This window comes from Panthera uncia, assembly GCF_023721935.1.
Source record: "Panthera uncia isolate 11264 chromosome C1 unlocalized genomic scaffold, Puncia_PCG_1.0 HiC_scaffold_3, whole genome shotgun sequence".
NCBI classification, from domain to species: domain Eukaryota; kingdom Metazoa; phylum Chordata; class Mammalia; order Carnivora; family Felidae; genus Panthera; species Panthera uncia.
Window position 1 is genome coordinate 56,676,743 of NW_026057584.1, and position 14,838 is coordinate 56,691,580.

General features: G+C 53.5%; 1 protein-coding gene across 1 annotated transcript; it reads right to left on the minus strand.

Annotated features, from left to right (window-relative positions):
- Positions 1–8,020: 8,020 nt before the first annotated feature.
- HOXD4 (homeobox D4) lies at positions 8,021–13,798 on the minus strand. Its single transcript, XM_049615506.1, has 2 exons — positions 12,165–13,798; positions 8,021–11,624 (listed from the first exon to the last, which is right to left on the minus strand). The coding sequence occupies exons 1-2, from the start codon at positions 12,598–12,600 to the stop codon at positions 11,284–11,286; spliced, it is 777 nt and encodes a 258-aa protein (XP_049471463.1). The 5' UTR covers positions 12,601–13,798; the 3' UTR covers positions 8,021–11,283.
- Positions 13,799–14,838: the final 1,040 nt, after the last annotated feature.

Here is a 14,838-nt window from a genome sequence, read left to right on the forward strand (position 1 = left end):
TGAGTTGCAGGACAGATGGAAATGTAGTGGAAATTATTTTTTTAAATCACACTACTCACCACAGTGTGTGTGTGTGTGTGTGTGTGTGTGTGTCTGTGTGCCCCCCCCCCCCCCCCCCGCGCAAGCTCTCGAATTTTGTCTGTAACTCTTTTTAGGTTCTTCAGGGTCCTTTTGATATTCTGTTGAGGCGGATCTGGAACAAAATGGAAAACTCTCAGTGGCAGCCGCTTCTAACGCACACATGTTGAGAGGCTTTCCCCTTTAAGGGTGTCATAATCAATGTGACTATTGTATATGTTGCCCGAAGCCATTCCAGGCACCTTCTCCCTGGCAGAAAGGGAGACTTGATTGGCTTCTAGGGAGTGAGTGGCCTTTAACACCAAAATCTTTGGCTGGATGGGGGAAGGAGGAGCTCAGACCAGAGGGAAGTGCCAGACCCTCAAGCAACGGGTGAGCCAAGTGGGTCAAAGGCACAAGGGGAATCTGTCCTCTCCCCCTGCTTCAGCCAAGCTCTTAGTGCTCCAGGTGCCTTAGTCTCCCAGGCTGAGCCCAAACCTCCTAGGAGTAAAAGAGAAGGACTGTACAAAATTGGCATGGGAGGGAGGCTACAGCATAGGGCACCTGAAAAAGATGGGCCTGGGTGGGTCCTAGTCAATGGCTGCCCTACTCAGCCCCAGTGGAAAGGGAGCTGGGCGCTATTTCCTGACTTGTACTTTGTATCTTGCATGGTTCCTCTGAATTTATTTTATTCCAGTCGGTACCCACCACACTCCTGGCCTGGGCTGCCCACTCCTGGGTCGGGATTAGGCTGCAAACAATCTAAGAAACACACATCCCTTCCACCCAACAAACCAAGCTGCCCACCACTACGGGCACTTAGCGGGTGCCCATGCAGGTCAGGTGAAAGGAGAGACACAATCCCCCCTCTTGCATCTGCCCTGTGCAATTTGTCGACTCAGTAGTTTGCAAACACTAAACCGGGCAGGAGAAAGCCCCACACAAAGCATTCCAGTCCCTTCTAAAGACCAGAGCACACAGCCATAAGCCTTTGAAGTGACCTTTGGCTTAGACAGCAATAACTCACCCCTTAATGAACACCCAACGGAAGCGCCTCGGAGAGATCCCAGCCCAGTAGGGCTCCTAATATCGAGCCCAGGCTTCAGCTTCCCAGCCGGTCTGGGCCCAGGGGGCCCAGGCCGCTAGGCCCGCCCTGAGGGCTGTGCAGTGGGTGTGCGATGTACGCAGGTACTCAGACCTGATCAGCGAGCCGGAAGCTACTTTATATGATACGTTCACGTGAACAGACATCAACTTTCGCCGCTTGACTATGTTTTATTATTTTTTTTTAAAAAGGGGGTTCTTTAAAAGTAGGATCTTCCCCCTCAAAAGAGGGCTAAATTGAAAGACCACCAGGGCTGATCCCACGATGCCTGTAGCTAGATTTTGTTTTTCCAGCCGTGGATGATCAGGGTAAGTTTGCTCCTGGGCATTCTGGGATGCCCTGTGCACCCTGTGCTCTAGGCTCAGGAGGCTTGGGAAGGGAAAAGAAAAGAGGACCCCAAGGTGGCCAACGTTAGGCCACCCAGAGTCCCCATTGCCTTCTCTGGAGCTCCCTGCTCAGCCCACCCACCCTCCAGCACAAGCCCAACTTCAGCCTCCTGCTTGACCAGAATCGCGGGCTTAACCCTGCTGGCTCTGGGCCACCAGCTCAAGTACCCTTTCCACAGCCAGAAACTGGGGTAGCGGGAGGGAGACCCATCTGGGAGCTGTCAACGGAGAGCTGGTCCGCGGCAGGCCGGGCCCTATACCCCAGCCCCCACCAGCATCCCCGGGAAAAGTCTTTAGGATAGGGAGCCTTGGTGCGGATTATTGAAATTTTCGGGGAAGTTATAAGTGAGTGCTCCACGGGGCCAAATGAAATGCTGCTCGCGGTAATTGGATTCAGCTGACTAAGTTGGCAGGCGCGCTGCTCCAAGGCAGCAGGCGAAAAAAAATGTCCAGTGACTTTAAGTTCTGATGGAGCCAAGAGCAGGCGATTGACAAAACAGCTTTACTGCTCTCCTTTGATGGCGATGTCCTCTTGGAAGTCGGTCCCTCTCCAGCTGGGGCCTGTCCCATCGTAGGTGAAGGGACTGCTCCTTGCTTTCTGGGACCCTTCCCCACAGAGGCCCGGTCTGGCCCGGCTGTGTGACGCTCCCATGAGCCTAGAGCCGCTCCCTCGGACTCATGGAGCTGCTTACTTGGGCTTTGGCCCCGGAAAAATCCAGGATGAATTGTCCTGTCCTCCTCCAGCCAGGAGCCACAGGATCCCGTAAACAAAAGGATGGATGGGAAGCAGGAGCCAAAATAATGATTTAGCTTTCATCCTGGGTTCTTTGGGGAGAAGAACCCAGGAGCCCTAAACCTTTTTTCTCTGCCACTCTGGAAGTCAAAACCCAGATTACTGAGGGAGCATGTACTGGAGGAGCCTCTCAAACTCTTCTGAGTAGTTTGGGGGTTCTCTTGAATTTGGGGGAGAAGCTTGAGAAGCACTTTAACCTCTAAAGGAAAAAAATATTAAGCCAACAGCAAGAGATAAAGGCGTGCGTATATGGAGCTAGTTCCCAGAACAATGCAGGGAGCTGGCTGGTCACAGAGTTTATTTTAAATACATATAAATCAACCTGCCCATGCCCAGCCAGGCAGCCCAAGACACAGAATTAATATGACGCTCCATCTTACTTTGGCAGTGACAGTGTAAAAAAAGTTTCTTTTTATTCATTTCATTTCCCAGCCCATTTTCATAACTGCACATTTACCCCCAAAATAGTTCCTCCAGCCCCCAACCCCTTCACCGACCCTCTCCTCAAACTGCCACATCCCCCCCACCATGCCATCAGCCACCCCCCAAGCCTGGCAAGCTAGTGTGTCCTCCTAACCTTTGGGTAGGCGGGGAGCATCCCCACAAAGCGCACCTCCTTACGATTAATCACCGTCCTCAATGTATATGTAGAAGTGTATCTAGGTCTACGCGGACTGCCTCACCAATTGGCAATAATCAAGATCACAGATTACACAAAATAAATCATATTTAGTATCCCGCTCAGGGCAGCAAGCAGCCCGGTGCCCAAAGATTTCCATTTTGTCATGCAATTGCTTACCTGGATCCCAATTTATCATAAACCTGGTGTCCTCGGCCTCAGAGTGGGCGCCAGTGGGGGGCAGAGCTAGCCTTCCCCCTTTGTCTGCAGACAACACTGTCCCAACCCTGGTCTTGCGCGCTCGCAGACGCGGCCATATACCCGAGCACACGGAATTCCCGGTAGAACGGAACCAGGCTGAGGTTCAACTACCAATAAACGCAGGAGGAACGAGTTCGCAGTCCCCGAGCTGGCTTCGCCTGCGATGCGCGCCCGTCGGTCCACCCGCCCGCCTGTCCGCTCCCAGGCCCAGAGCGGCGGCCACCCGCGCCCCCACCCACTCCTGGGTTCCTGCCCAGCCCTCCCAGACCCCCCAGAGCTCGGGGTTTGTTTTGCTTTCGGAATGTGGCCCTTTCTGGATTTGGAGAGAGCCCCGGAAACCCCCTCATGGTCGGGAAATACAGACGCTGCCTTCAAATGCGAGCATATTTGTTCACGTGACCCCAAGGGAAGATTGTACTGATTGAGGCTGAAACTTTCACGCCATCCAGCCCCGGAGCGCAGCCAGGCCTGGGGGCTAGGAGGAGGGGCGGGAAGCGTGGGATCCGGGCCCCTTCCCCGGAGCAGGCATGAGTGGGTATGGAGCGGAAAGAAAGCCCTCATCTCGCAGCTCGAGTCCAACCCAGCCCCAGTCCGGCCACCGGCAGTGGCATGAGGGGCGCTGAGAGTCTCACCCCCCACGACCTCTGACCCTGGCCCAGCCTTCCACCGGACCAGCCCGCGGACTGGAAATTTTAGAGGCTGCCTTTCAGAGGCGTCTCCGGAGGTGACTATGGAGCTTCGGAGGCCCAGGGTTCCCTTAGCTCCCCAGTCGAGCCCGATACCTCTCATCCGCACGCACCCGGGCCAGGCTCCGCCTAGGCGGACGGGCTGCTCGCCCCCTCCCCGGTCGAGGCAATTAGTTGTGGCACAGCGCAGGCTCCAGCCCTGAGGTGGGTGACTCCAGCTCCCAGACCGGGGCCGGTCACCTCGGGGAAACCCCACCCCCACGCCCACCCCCACCCCGCTGGGGCTCTGGCTCGTTCCGCAGACGCTGCAGAGGAGCCGCCACTCCCCAGAGCCAGAAAGGGCGCATAAGCAGCCGACCGGACCCGTAGCGGTCTCCCTGCTCTGCGTCTTGCGCGCTCCACTCGGGTTCCGCGCGGCGTGGAGCCGCCAAGGCGCCGAGCTGCTGTTTGCCAAGAGCGCGCGCCTCCAAACCTGGGCAGGGCTCACGGAATCCGCAGGCCCGGCGACTGCCAGGCCGCGGCTTCCCGCTTCCTGCGGCGCCTCCAAGAAGGCGAGGTGGCTGAGAAATCAGCCCTAGCCGGGCTTATCTGGGAGTCCTGGGAGCTTCTATTTTAGAAATATTACATCGGGACCTGTTCCCAGCACTCTCCGAGTGGTCAGGCGGAATTTACGGTAACAATTCTGCGTGTGAGAAAGAGTTAAGCTCCCAGCCAGGGTGAGCGACCGGCTTCCAGGTCCCGGCCTGCCGCGAGTCCCCAAGGTCGTCTCCCAGCCCGACCCGCTCCCCAGCATCCCGCACCATGCGGAAGTCTCCACCCCATCCCCGAAGTCTGATTTTCATGGCCAGTTCTGCTTCCCAACGGCATCGGGCACGGAGCAGATGCCCTGTCGCCGCCGGCGAGGTCTCCGAGCGACCAAGGCGAATGTGAATGTGCTCAGCAGCCCCAGAAGAGCCGGGGAGAAGGGGGTAAAGTCCTCCTCATCCCCATTGCAGAGGCACAGGAAGTCCCGGAAGACAGGTCACAGGCTGCTCAGAGCCCTTTAGACCTGTGAGGGAGCTCCTCCTTTTGTTCACCTGGACGGGCCTGGCTGGAGGCCCACTCGGGACGCCTCTTGGAGCCGGACCGTGGGTGCCCCCAGTTCACCCCCACCGGAGTATCCCGCCCCCTAGCCTCCCGCCAGGGGCCGAGCAACGGGCCCGCAGCAAGTGTTAATCTCCTGCCAAAGAGGGGGGCCGCTTTGCGGGAATTTGTCTCCAGGAAAGGATCTAAGCCTTCTTCAATCGGAGCATATGTTCATAGAGCAATAAACCGGAAAGATTTACAGTCCTCGCCCGGCCCCCAACAGCCTCGCACCCTTTCAGGAATTACTTACGATGATTTATCACATCAACCCGGGCAATTGTCACACTGATAAAATAGCCCGGGCCGGTGCCCGCCAAGCCCAGGACTTGGGAGGCTGTTGGCTGCCGGGCTGCCAGCGGGGCTGGGGAGGCTTTTTGTGGGTTCCTTCTCTGGGCCTACCAGGGGATGGTGTGGTGGGTTGGGGTGGGTGGGGTTGGGGTGGGAGGGGAGCCAATTCTCATTGAGAAAAACGCAAGCAGCTCAAAGAAAGCGCCCGGAATCTGCGTCGGAGTCACTTGCAAAGCACATAAACATTTGTCATCTTTGAATAATTGAATTAATGTATTATTGTTTGAATGTATAATTCATAACGGAGGAAACTTTGTCTCTGTCCTGACGGGGAAATATACACACACCAAAAAAGAAATCAAAACATACACACAATCCCACAACAACTACCAACGCAGCCAGCCCCAGCTAGCGGAAATCATCCTCAAAGCCAACGACAGGGAAGGAGGCGAATAAAGAGGCTCTCCTCCCCGGCACCGGCCCTGAGTTTCAAGCTGAAGGAGGAGAATGCCCGCTGCCGCCCCGACCCAGACCCCGGCAAGCTGGGGGTGGGGTGGGGTGGCAGCGTAGTGGCGAGTGGGACCTCGAATCTCCTTGGAGTGTGGGAGAAGAAAGGCTGAAACGGGAGGCAACCGGACAGACAGCTTTTGCACCTCTCCCTGGCCTCTCTTGCACATCCCTGCCCCAGGCTCCCCTTCGCCCCAGGGTCTCCCACCCTGCCGGCAGGGACTTCTAACCCGCGCCTTTATTTTCCATCTTCCCCCAAATTAAAAATACAAAAATAAAGGGGAAGAAGGAGAAACTCCTTGCTGGGGTGGCCGAAACAGAGCTGGGGTGGGAAAGGAGGGGAGTGGGAGAAGCAACTCGGAAATCATTATCTGTTGGTTAAAACCTGCCTGGGGTAAAATTTCAACTCGATTTTATAGCCTTCTATTATGACGCAAAGAAAAATTTACGACCCTCGCTTGAAAAGAGGGCCGGGGCCTTTTCTCACCGGTTTAAGAATAGGCAGCAGATGCCGTGACAGCGACCATTGTTCCCGGTAGACACAGGCGACCGGGCAACCTCGGCCCGCGTGCGCCAGGCGCGTCCCCCAGCCGGGCGGGTTTTTTTTTTTTTTTTTTTTTTTTTTTAAACAACTCCTGTTGTTTCGGAGCAGCCCGCGCGCACCCTCGCCCCTCGCCCCCTCGCCCCCTCGCCCCTCGCCCCTCGCCCACCCCCACATGCTCACACACACCCTCTCTCTCGCTCACATACACGCACTCGGTCGCTCTCAGTAATTTTTCATAAGTGCAAAGCTTTGCTGAACCAAAGGTCACCATCCAAGCCACTAACAACTTCTCGCCGGCGCGCGGTTCCAAATCAGGAAGCAAAGGGAACTATTTGTCAGCGGCCCTGACAGCTAAGTTCATTAAGGATTTAAATCCGAAGAAATAAAAGTCGCCAAAATATTTACCTGCTGGCCGCGCTCCCGCGCCCGCCACTGGGGGCCGAGGGTGGAGGGCTGGGGGCGCCGCGCAGCCCCCCTCGGCGGGTGATATTCTTGGGATCCCTGCACTTTCCAAGTCGGAGAGAGCCCTTTGCGTGGCAGATTAATGACGACTCCGTGTTTCTTAAGGGACGTGCTGAATTAATTATTTCGCCAATCACGTGGTCGGGACTTGTAGAAATCTATTCTTATCATCTTCCTCGCACTTTGAAAATTCTCCGGGTTATGAAAGGCCCTCCCCCGGCTGCCGGCGAGCCCCGGCCGCCCAGCCAGGCGCGGGGGGCAGGGAGGGCTCCCCAACATGGCGGGCGGGCGGGAAGCGCCTTCTGCCGAGGGTCCCGATTTACTGTACTGTACTCAAGCGGGCTCGGCTATGGACTCGCTTCCTCCTCGTCCCTGCCCGTGATTCAATACACACAACGGTATTGATGTATTGGTGGGCACAGGAGGAGCCATTAACCAGAAGACGGGCAGAGGACAATCATAAAATGTGTCTGAATATTTAAACTTCTGTCTGCGCACTTATAAATACACATGTCCACGCGTCTGAGGCGAGCCCTTCCATATATTAAGGACACATGTCTGATTTTATGCATTCTGCTCATTTCCTGTCGCGAGCAATCCCCCCCCCCCCCCCAGCTATTTTGGGACTCCTGTCTTGGCCCACTCTCCAAGGCAAGGCAAAGACGAGAAAAATCCTTTGCAGGAAAAAAAAAAAAATAGCGCACGCCACTTTTTATGGTGGGGAGTGTTTATTGTCGTCTGGAGGGCAGAGGGGGCTCTGGGGGAAGGAGGGGCAGGTGCTGGAGGCCCCAGTGGGACTAAATAGCACAAGGAAAGTAGGAGTCCAAGATTGGAGGCCAGAGGGGTTTGGTCCCAGCAGCCACTGGCCAGTCTCAGCTTGGTCCAGAACCCAGCACTCTCCCAGAGTTGGGGGGCAGGGAGGTCTCTCACCCACCACAAGACAAAGAGAGATTGGAGGTGTCTGGAGCTAACCGGGGCCAACCTGGAGCCTCCTTTTAGCCTGGGAAGTTACTTATTTTTTCTTCCAAAAAATACCGCCCTGCAGCCTGAATGCAACGTTAGGCTTCCCAATGCTCACAAAACATGGTGGCCAAATTGGGACTGTGTATGTGTGGGGGGAGAGGTTAATGACAGATTTGCTAACCCTTACACACTTTAACCTTCACATGTCAGGCACAATGCAGAAAATAATAAATTGTTTATATTGAATGTTAGCTTTTAGAAGACTTAATGAAGAATGCTTCTTTGGAGGCACCAAACAGGATGGAAGTTTCGCTACACCTTTTATTATTTCAAATATAGATCAATGAATTACATCAAAACTACAGGCAACAATTAGTATAAATAATACTTTAATCAGTGGCAGCAGAACATTGGTCAATTCTATTAAAAAAGCATCCTGTGTGAACAGACACCATGGGGCTGACAGACAATGTCATCTCCCAACAAAAGGCTGCAATGGACAAAGTGAGATGGGAGTCTGAGGAGCAATGTCCTCGGTAAACACTTCACTCCTCCCCAGTCACGACCCCAACACAGCTTAAAAAAAAAAACAACACCAAAACAAACACTTCTGGCTCATATTTGGGGGAACAAACTGGAAACAAATGAAAGCAAATGGGCACTGAGCCTTTCCACATCTAGGTTTCTCCAGAGTATGTTCCCAGATGGAAACTCATTTCCTTCCCTGCCCTAGGTGGTTTTGAGAAGGGGGGGGGGTGCTGCTGCTTCTCCCCTGCCCCACTCCTGTGGGCCCAAATGGACGCTGGGGTCCGATTGGGACCACAGGGTTGAGGACTGCCCCCTGGGCCATCCAAGCTCCATTAACATTTCAAAAGACAATCCCTGGAAACTGAGGAGAACTGAGACTTATAAACAAAGAAGTTGTTTCTCTGATTAAGTTACTTTTCAAAGTAGTGAAGCTATGTTTGAGAAGAAGGTGGGTTTTCTTCAACAAAACATGCCTCTTGGCTTTCCTCTGGGACATGGGTGAAGTCAGTGAAGCAGTTTTGGCATTTGGTCTGAAGCTGGGGTAGATAACCTGAACTTCTGGGAATGGGGAAATCTATATAATAATCTTTATAATATATATGTAGTTGGGTGTCGTGAAAATATATACTTTTCCCCCCTCCCAAGGAGAAGGTTCAATATATTCACAGATTTGGGCTTTAGGAAAGAATCTTAGCAACTTTCCAACTTGCCTCTGACGATAGCGGCTCTTTTCAAATGCTACATCCAAAGACTGCTCTCCCCATTAGAGGGGGAAAAAAAGAAGAGAAGGGTAGTTAGAGTCCAAAAGGTTAAGGGTTTAGAGGTCAGTCCTCCCGGCTGAAATACAGCTAATCGAATAGAAAATTTGTCCTCTGGATGAACCTGATTCTGTAATTTAGCCGAACTTCAGTAAAATACCTTTTCAGCTTCTCAACGTGAGGGCGTCAGAAAAAAGACGTCTTGACTATGTATGAACTCTTTGCTTTTTGTCATAGAAACAATGATGCGAATAATGCAGGAATATCCATCTTTAATATCCCGACGTGGCGATATTCAAGTATTGCCATGTGCAAGTCTGAGAGCCAGGCTCACCCCAAGGAGGAACAAAGAGCTGTCCCCAGGGTCTAATACAAAAGACCAAGGCTTGGAAGATACTTTAGAGAAGTGGAATTTCAGCCTAGGGACTCCAGTGAATACCTGCTCTCAGCTCTCAGGAGACACCAAAGAACATGCGTGCAGAAAAAGTCTTTTTTTTTTTCTCCCTCCACTTAAATATATTTAAAAAATTATCTCTGAACTTTATAAAGCATTCTGAAGCACTGAAAAAAAAAATAGCTCCAATTCTTAATCTCTCTTTCAAGCTCATCCTTTTCCCCTCCCCTCTTTTGTCACTTTTTGGTAGCTACAACCAGGGGTTTCTTTTTGGAGCCCACAGCTTTGGGGTTTAAACTTCCAAAGTCTGTTTCATTTGAGTATATGAACTCTGGCCATTCCCTTTGACTCTCCCCCCCCCCCCTTAGCCTTAAGGGTCAGCATTTTAGAAAAATGAGCCTTGAATCTTCAGGCAAGGCATAAGAAAAATGACTAAAGAACATCACTCCTCTGTTGTTTGAGAGTGATTGTTATGAAACCACTATTCTTAAGGCAAGGAGGAGGGCCTAAAACTTTTATACTTTTACAATCTCTGCTTCTAATCAATGGGTTGAGAAAAACTTCCTTACACTTGTTTAAAAAATAAAAGAAACTTCAGGGAAAAAAACCCTAAGACCAACTTTTGTGGGCTTCTAGATTCAATTAGTGTTCTCTTTCTTTTTTACAGCAAGATTTCCCCACCTTCCCAGTTTCTCCCCACCACACACCCCCTCTCCCATATAGGCCGTACACCAATTCCTATAAAATACTGCTACATGGGTAATTTGGAATCCAGCATTTGGAATCCAGTTGGAATAGAAAATTCAGTCACAATCTAATGACCCAGAACATAGAGGTGTTGTTTTCTTTCCCCAGAAGGAAAATGTTGGACCATTTGTTTCTTTCTCTTTTCCCTTTCCTTTAATCACCCAGAACTAGTTGTAAGCACAGTGCTGAAAAAAGCACATGTGGAAATATATTTTCAAGAACTCAACTTTGAGTGGACCCTTTGCTTCCCTCTAAAAGGGTTAAGGGCCCCCTACACACATTTCCGGGGAGTGGGGAGGGGTGGAGTTCAAAATGCCGGTTAGAGCCAGAAGTTAGTCCACACATCTCTGATTCTTCTCCCTGAAACTCAGCCCCTTTCACCTTCTTAAGATTTTTGGCATTAAGATGTCAGTTATTTCTGTCCCCCATCCCCCAACAAATAAATATTTAAGCAAATATAATCTAAACATAAAATAACCCAACCCATTTCCACTTCCTTCTTAGACTCATTTCTTTGGGCATGGGGCCACCGGGAGCAAAATATTTTTTTCACACCGGAAATTATACAGATAACCCAGAAAGTTCAGAAATCCTGGCCCAGCTTCCCTGTTTCCACTGAAAGCACCTAGCACAGGGATGGCCAACCTGCTGCCTCAACTCCCCCACTTTATTAAGCCACCAAGATCCCTGGAGGGGTGGGGTGGGGGAGGATGTTCAAATTCACACTGGGATAAAGCATCCAACCTTCATTTGCAAATTCAAAATCCAACAGCAGAGATTTTCATAAGTTTAATGACTCGCCAAGGTTTATGTTCTCAGTAGCTCCTGCCATATGATAATATACTTAGAGAGAGAATCCCGCCCCCCTCCCACCCCCATCCCGCTTCAGGGAGGGGGCTGCCCTCGGGCAGGATGCTAACCTAGTCCGAGGGCGGCCTGCGTATCCCAGGTCCACCCCACAGTACCTTAGAGCCCAGGGAGGTGACAGCAAGCCTGGCCTGCCCCCGCAGCTTCGGCTCAGCCGGGAGCGCAGGGAGGAATGGGCCCAGGGTCCCCACTTCTACAAGGTCGTCAGGTCCGTGTGGTGGTCCTTGGCCAGCTGCTGCAAATGCTGGCCTGGGGCAGCTGAGGAGGAGCAGGAGGAGGAGGAGGAGGAGGACGAGGACGAGGACCTGCCTTTGGTGTTGGGCAGCTTGTGGTCTTTTTTCCACTTCATCCTCCGGTTCTGGAACCAGATCTTGATCTGGCGCTCAGAGAGACACAGGGTGTGAGCAATTTCAATCCGACGGCGCCGGGTCAGATACCTGTTAAAATGAAATTCTTTTTCCAGTTCTAGGACTTGCTGCCGGGTGTAGGCCGTCCGAGACCGCTTGGGCTCCCCGCCAGTGTAGTTGGGGTTCACTGCGAGACAAAACAGCACAGTCAGGTCAGCGCCCGGCTCTTCTTAGGGCCCTCGCCACTGCCGCTCACTTCCTGGCGTGCCCGAGGCCCGCGGCCCTCCCAGCGCACTCCCCAGCCCGCTCCCTTCCTCCCTCCCGCCCTCTCGTCCTCTGTACCCAGCGCACCCGCTCACTCCCACCCACCCACTCCCCCAGTCTCCGGGGCGGGGATCCCCTTACGTGCTCCCATCTCCCTGGCCCACGAGAGCTCCGGAATTCCCTAGCATTTTGGAAAAACCCCCTCTCCTCCTCTACCAGGTTCCGTCCGCTCTGAAAATGGAGTCCTCCCCCACCCCACCCCCATCTCCACCCCCTTTTTCGCCCACAGCCAAGCAGCCAGCCACATGGTCCCGGCCTGCTCCCTCAGCTATAAAAATTTATGGAGAGAGTAATTGCGGCGCCCATTGAAGCCCCACAAGCCCCCACCCACTCGCACCCCCTCTCGGGGGCCCAGGCCTCCAGGCTGGGGTGGGGACTGAGAGGTCGCTGGACCATGCCTTACCCGAATTCACGTGCACCTTCTTCATCCATGGGTAGACCACCGCGGGCTGCTTGAGTGCCGTCCCGGGGGGCGGCTGCTTGGGGCCGCCCGGCTGGCTGCAGGCCCTGGCGCTGGGCAGAGGCGCGGGCGGCGGCGCCGGGGGCGCGGGGCACGGCTCTCCTGGGGCTCCGTAGTGGCCGCCGGGGCCGCCGGGTTCTTGCCCGTGACCCCGCGTGGGTAGCGCCGAGCCGGGCCCGGGCCCGCCGCCTCCGAAGGTCTGCTCACCGAAGTCGGGCCGTGGGTAGAGCCCCGGGGGCTGGAAGTCTGCACCCTGCACGCCTCCGCTGTAGTAGTCGGCGCCCTGCTCGCCTAGGTAGCTGCCCTGCAAATATTCTTCGCACGGAGGGAACTTGGGGTCCACATACTTGGAGTTCACCATATACGAACTCATGGCCATTAATTTCAGAAGGTAGAAAATACTAATTTTTCTCGTGTTGTCTTTTTTTCTCCTTCCATAGGGCCCTCCTACTTGCTGTCAACTGAATAAAGTTGGCGGCCATGTGACCAAGCCAGCCAATAGCGAGGAAGCGAGTTTATCACCGGGTTGGTGAGCATCTCATAATTTTCACAAATTTAACTAAATAACATACGTGTAATCAAGTGACTCGCCATGGCACATTTGAGGGCCCCCGCCAGATGTTAGTGTAGTTCTCCAATTCCCCGCACCCTCATTCCTGGCAGGTAATCCCAGCTTTTGTCTGCCACTGACTTTGTTAACCTCCAGTGTCCTCTCCACTCACCCCGCTGAAATACAGCCCCCCAAAATGGGTACAGTTCAAGGGGGAATGAAACCCCAACTCTGTCAGGCTGCAGAATGCCAAAAGGCCGGTGGGTGAGGCAGCCTCTGAGTTGGGCAGAGTACCCCAGGCAGGCAGGGCTCCCGCCCGCGGGAACGGGGACTCTGCCATACAAAGGCCGAGTCCCGGCTTTGTCTTCCTCAGGGTCACCCAAAAGTTACAACAGTCTGGCGGGCCCGAATCAAATCAGGCGATGAGTAACTGCCAAGCTTTCTGTGAGTGCCCAGGATGGAGTGCTTTTAGCCAAAGTCGGTCTTACAGGTATGGCAAGACCGCCCTCCACCCAGCTCATACAGCTGAGGGGTGGGCCTGGAAGGTGATGATGGCACCCCCACCTCACCCAGATAGGCTCCAAAGGACCCTGCACTCCCTTTTCCCACGTGGCAGTCAACGACCTATGAGCCTCCTCACTGGGCACCCTCTGACCTCACTTCATTCTCCTTGAGGGCAGAGTTGGGGCTGGGGCTACCTGGCTTTCCACCTTGCTCCCCAGTTCCCCAAAAGCTAGCCCTTTGGCCCTGCATTCATGCAACCAATTAAGGGTTTATACGGGAACCTCTGTTTAAACGTGAGGGGCTTCGGGGAAAAGGCTCCCCCCGTGTCACCAGGCTCAGTCCATCTTCCTGGAGTCTAAGGTAATATTAAAACAGAAAGGAAACTGACCCGCACCCGGCTGCCTCTGGCCTCAGCGTCCGACTATGGCTATTTCGGAGAAACATGAAGTTTTTGCATCGACCATATATTCCCCTAGAATCGAATCTGTGACTATGTGGATACCACACAAATTCGGTTCTACAGGGTATATATAGACAACGTTACTACCTCCGGGTTTCACCTAGAGTGGGTACCCAGACCGCTGCCAGCCCCGGCCTCTTCCTCGGAGCCATCACCGGCCCGACGCAGCCACTCGCACTTTCAGAGAGGGTTCAGGTAGCTTGAAGAGCTCGGTGACAATTTGCAGCAACGAGTTCCCCATCCTTGCACCAGGGCCGGAGTTACCGAGCAGCCAAGGAGACAGGACACTCTTCTTAAGAAAGAAAGAAAAGAAGAAAAAATAATCCATCCCAGAAATGGGGGCTTTATTACCCTCCTCTCTAGATCCACCCCCTCCCCCTTATCAAGTGGTATTTTCCAGAAAGGAGCAAATGCCCTTAGTGGCAGGAGAAAAGATGCAAGAGGAGAATATCCTCTGCCCATTCTTCTTCCCAGTGCAGGGGCAAGCCAGGTTGGCTGACAAAGCTAGTTCCCCAAGAGGTCTTGCATTTACCTTCCTGGGCCCTGTGCCGGGCTGTCCTCTCCGTCCAGAGCTGCAGACCCTGCGGCAGGCACTGCTTGCAGGCACCAAGCTGCCCTGGGCTGGGGTCGGAGTGCTAATGGTGAAGGGCAGGGCGAGGGGTCATTCGAAATCATTTACAAACATATCACAAAGTTTCATTATTTTTGCTTTGCCGACAGCAGCACACAAGAGTACAAAAGTTCATGAGTTGCACCCGCCCGCCCCAGTGCCTCAGCGCTGTCTAGGGCTCACCCCTCGGTTTAGGGCACCAAGAACACAGACTCACTCAGGGCCGGGATGGATTTCAGGGGCAGAAGGATGCCCCGGGCTCAAGTCCGGCTTTTGGATCTGTGAGCATAGGCCAGAGGTGCTAGAAAAAAATTTTTTTGATTGTTTTAATTTCCTCCTTGTGATTCAAAAATTAGTTTCAGCCTCAGCCTTCATCTGGTGGGGTAGAGCAGAGAAACGCCTTTCTGCCTCTCAGCCTGGCAAAATTGGCTGCCTGCTTCTGCTCTGCACTTTGCATGCTCCCCACCACACCCCCCATCCTTTGGTTCCAGTG

Excerpts from the sequence above, each read along its gene's own strand:
- HOXD4 (XM_049615506.1), bottom strand. The coding sequence starts at position 12,600 with ATGGCCATGAGTTCGTATATGGTGAACTCCAAGTATGTGGACCCCAAG. Across the intron at positions 11,625-12,164 it reads GAAGGTGCACGTGAATTCGG|TGAACCCCAACTACACTGGC; the intron begins GTAAGGCATGGT and ends TTTGTCTCGCAG.